Source organism: Sipha flava, unplaced genomic scaffold (genome assembly GCF_003268045.1).
Source record: "Sipha flava isolate LNK unplaced genomic scaffold, YSA_version1 417_pilon_pilon, whole genome shotgun sequence".
In the NCBI taxonomy this organism is placed as follows: Eukaryota; Metazoa; Arthropoda; class Insecta; order Hemiptera; family Aphididae; genus Sipha; species Sipha flava.
The window spans coordinates 419-3,482 of record NW_020273139.1 but is presented as its reverse complement, the minus strand read 5'-3'; the positions used below and the strand labels follow the sequence as shown (position 1 = coordinate 3,482).

At 34.8% G+C, this 3,064-nt stretch overlaps 1 protein-coding gene across 1 annotated transcript; it reads left to right on the top strand.

The window, feature by feature from the left end:
• Positions 1-6: 6 nt before the first annotated feature.
• On the top strand, positions 7-319 carry LOC112688894 (histone H4-like; the record flags this gene model as incomplete). The annotated part of the gene is made up of 1 exon (XM_025562311.1): positions 7-319. A coding segment is annotated over one exon (255 nt), but the record flags the coding sequence as incomplete, so codon positions are not given.
• Positions 320-3,064: the final 2,745 nt, after the last annotated feature.

Below are 3,064 nucleotides of genomic sequence, written 5' to 3'. Positions count from 1 at the left end.
CGTCATCGCAAGGTACTCCGTGACAACATCCAGGGAATTACCAAGCCGGCCATTCGTCGGTTAGCCCGCCGTGGAGGTGTCAAGCGTATTTCTGGTCTCATCTACGAGGAAACCCGTGGCGTGTTGAAGGTGTTTTTGGAAAACGTCATCCGTGACGCCGTCACCTATACCGAACACGCCAAGAGAAAGACGGTAACCGCAATGGACGTTGTCTACGCTTTGAAACGTCAAGGACGTACCCTGTACGGTTTCGGAGGATAAATCTTCTCGTTTGTCTTGCAAATTGTTCTTAATCTACAAAAAAAAAGGCCCTTTTCAGGGCCACCAATTATTAAATTACATATTATCATATGTCGTCTTTATATATATATTTGACGTACTAATAATATTATTTGTACAACATATTTTTATTGATAAACCTTTTGCAATGAAACAAACATTTGACGTCGAAATTCTTTCACTAAAAGCGTTCTTGGCATCAACGCAGTTTATACCTATATTAGTAGATGGCATGTTGATCCATTCTACGAGTAATTGCAATGTCGTATCCTTGTTCTGCAAATTTATCAATAATTCTGAGTCTATCGCTTGTAAACGATTCAACTCACAATTGTCGAGTTCTAGTGGTACATGAATAGATAACAACACTGGATTATATTAGCACCGGCTAACATTTTAGTAAAATAACTAATATATTCGAGTTATTTGGCTCGTCGAGGAGGTAATTTATTCGCGTTACGAGTGCAATTGCGTAAATGAGTAGTTTCTGAAAATGTTTGATTGAGTCATGAATCGGCTAGAGCTCACGATCATAAGCAAAGTTTTTTTGAAAATATGCAAGAGGTTTCCACATCTCATTTTGGAATGGTTCGATGACACTACCAATCGCTACATCCTACGCATAAGTACTAATAGAATGTTGGTAAAAATTACATATAGTGAGAAAAAAACGTGGTTCATGAACACATTTTAGACGTGGATATTTTTCAATTACTTCAATGTTTTTGTGGATTGAATTTCAAACCGTTTTTCGTAACCATATGACCCGAAAAAATTACTTCGGTCTGTCTGAAAATACATTTACTAGGAATGATTACTACTTCTTGGTCATAAAGTTTTTGAAAAAACTATTTCCAAGCGCTTTAAGTGCTTTTGTTCTGAACTGGATGCAATCAGAATGTCATCTAGATAATTGAAGATCTTTAAGAACACCATGTATAAAACGCTTGATGCTATGATACCGGCGGTGTGTTCGGGATCCGGTGTAGTCGCGGTTACACGTTCGTGTTTGCATGGGTCGAAATTTTTATTTAATTTACTTACAAAAAAAAAAAAAAACTTAACTTGAAGGTTACCAATTAGGTTTGATATTGATACATGTGGCAAATGTAAACTGGGCCCACGTTTATCTTTTTTGTTGTAAACTCGGCCCGGAAATCTTGGGCAATAAAATAAACTCGGCCCGGACGTTTAAGATAATAAAAAAGGTCGGTTAGGTTAAAAAGCTCGTCCCGATAATTTTGACCAATAATATATATATATATATATATATATAATAAGCACGACATAATTTAATTTACAAATAATAAATTGGTAACGTACCTGTATCTTATCATGAACAATTTGTTGTTAACCAATATTTAAACGTTGAGACAAATATTTTCATTTTCGTATTGAACTTTTGAAACAACGTTTCTGTAGTGTTTATACAACCGTGACGATGACACGCATAGTTGAGTCCCAACGTGGACAACCACTGTTAGTCTTAGAACATTTTAAATATTCTAAAGTAACTCGTACGTTAGCTTCAGGCGAAATAAAGTGGCGATGTACAAACCGCAAATGTACAGCGTTTTTAAAAACATTTGGAATAAATAATAATATTACGGAGAAAAATGATGATCATGACCACGAACCTGTCAGGGACCAAGTACTACAAAGGCAATGTGTTACTGCCGTGGCTAAACGCAAAGCAACTGAGGATACATCAACTAGGCGAAATAAAATTGTTTGTAGTGCAGTAAACAGTGTACCTGACGCGCAAGATCTGCAAGTAAGCGGTATTCGGTATGTTTAGAGGATCACCAGAAGAAAAATCAATACCTGCACTACCAGAATTGATCGACGAAGTCCATGAGGTATTAGAAAGTATGGAAATAGTTACAAATAGGAATTTACATTTTTCATTAATTAATTATAGACAAGAAAAAATAATAATTTTTAGTCGTGATCAAAATTTAAAAATCCTCTGGATAATGCTAAATGGTTCTCAAATATCATAAGAATATTTTTTATTTGGGCCGAGTTTACAATAGACTTTTTGAACATTTTTTTTTTCTTCGAGTCGAGTTTACAATCGCCCGATACATGGGTATTAAAAAAAAAAAAATAAGCATACATTAATATTAAGAAATTCAAGTATTTAACAATGTTAATTAAAATAATTACAAATCACAAAATTCATGTACGGTGGCGTATAGCGTATAACGGCGAGAGCAGGACCAACTACAAAAATAAAATAAAATATAGAATACGATATGATTAAAGGTTACACCTGAAGACGCGACGACCGACGACTAATACAGGTATCCCGTATATTAGATGGCGTATCGTCGTCGCTGAGTCGCACGTGTTATTTTGATAACTTGTGGTATTTCCAGTCCCCACGCTTTTGTCATATACATATGTAGTTAATGATAATTTGGGTAATTATTGAAGTGATAACGAAACGAACGTGACCATTTATAGTTTTATTTCATAAGACTCGAGTCGTTATTATTATCACCCGTATTCTATCCGTCAAATGTCGAGAACGCACAACAACAAAATCGGAACAAAACTTGGCCATCAATCGAACAAGAACAGTGAGTCTTCAAATTTCCAAAATCCACATTTTTTTATCATCGTCTCGATAACCTGATTTCGGACATATGTGAAACTACTATAATCAGGATTTTTCAAAAAAACTTTAATAAAGATAAAATATAATTTGCTCCTTTATACCTGCGGTATACCGGATTTTCTTCGTTGGCTATAATTGTGTTTAATATATAATAATATTAGA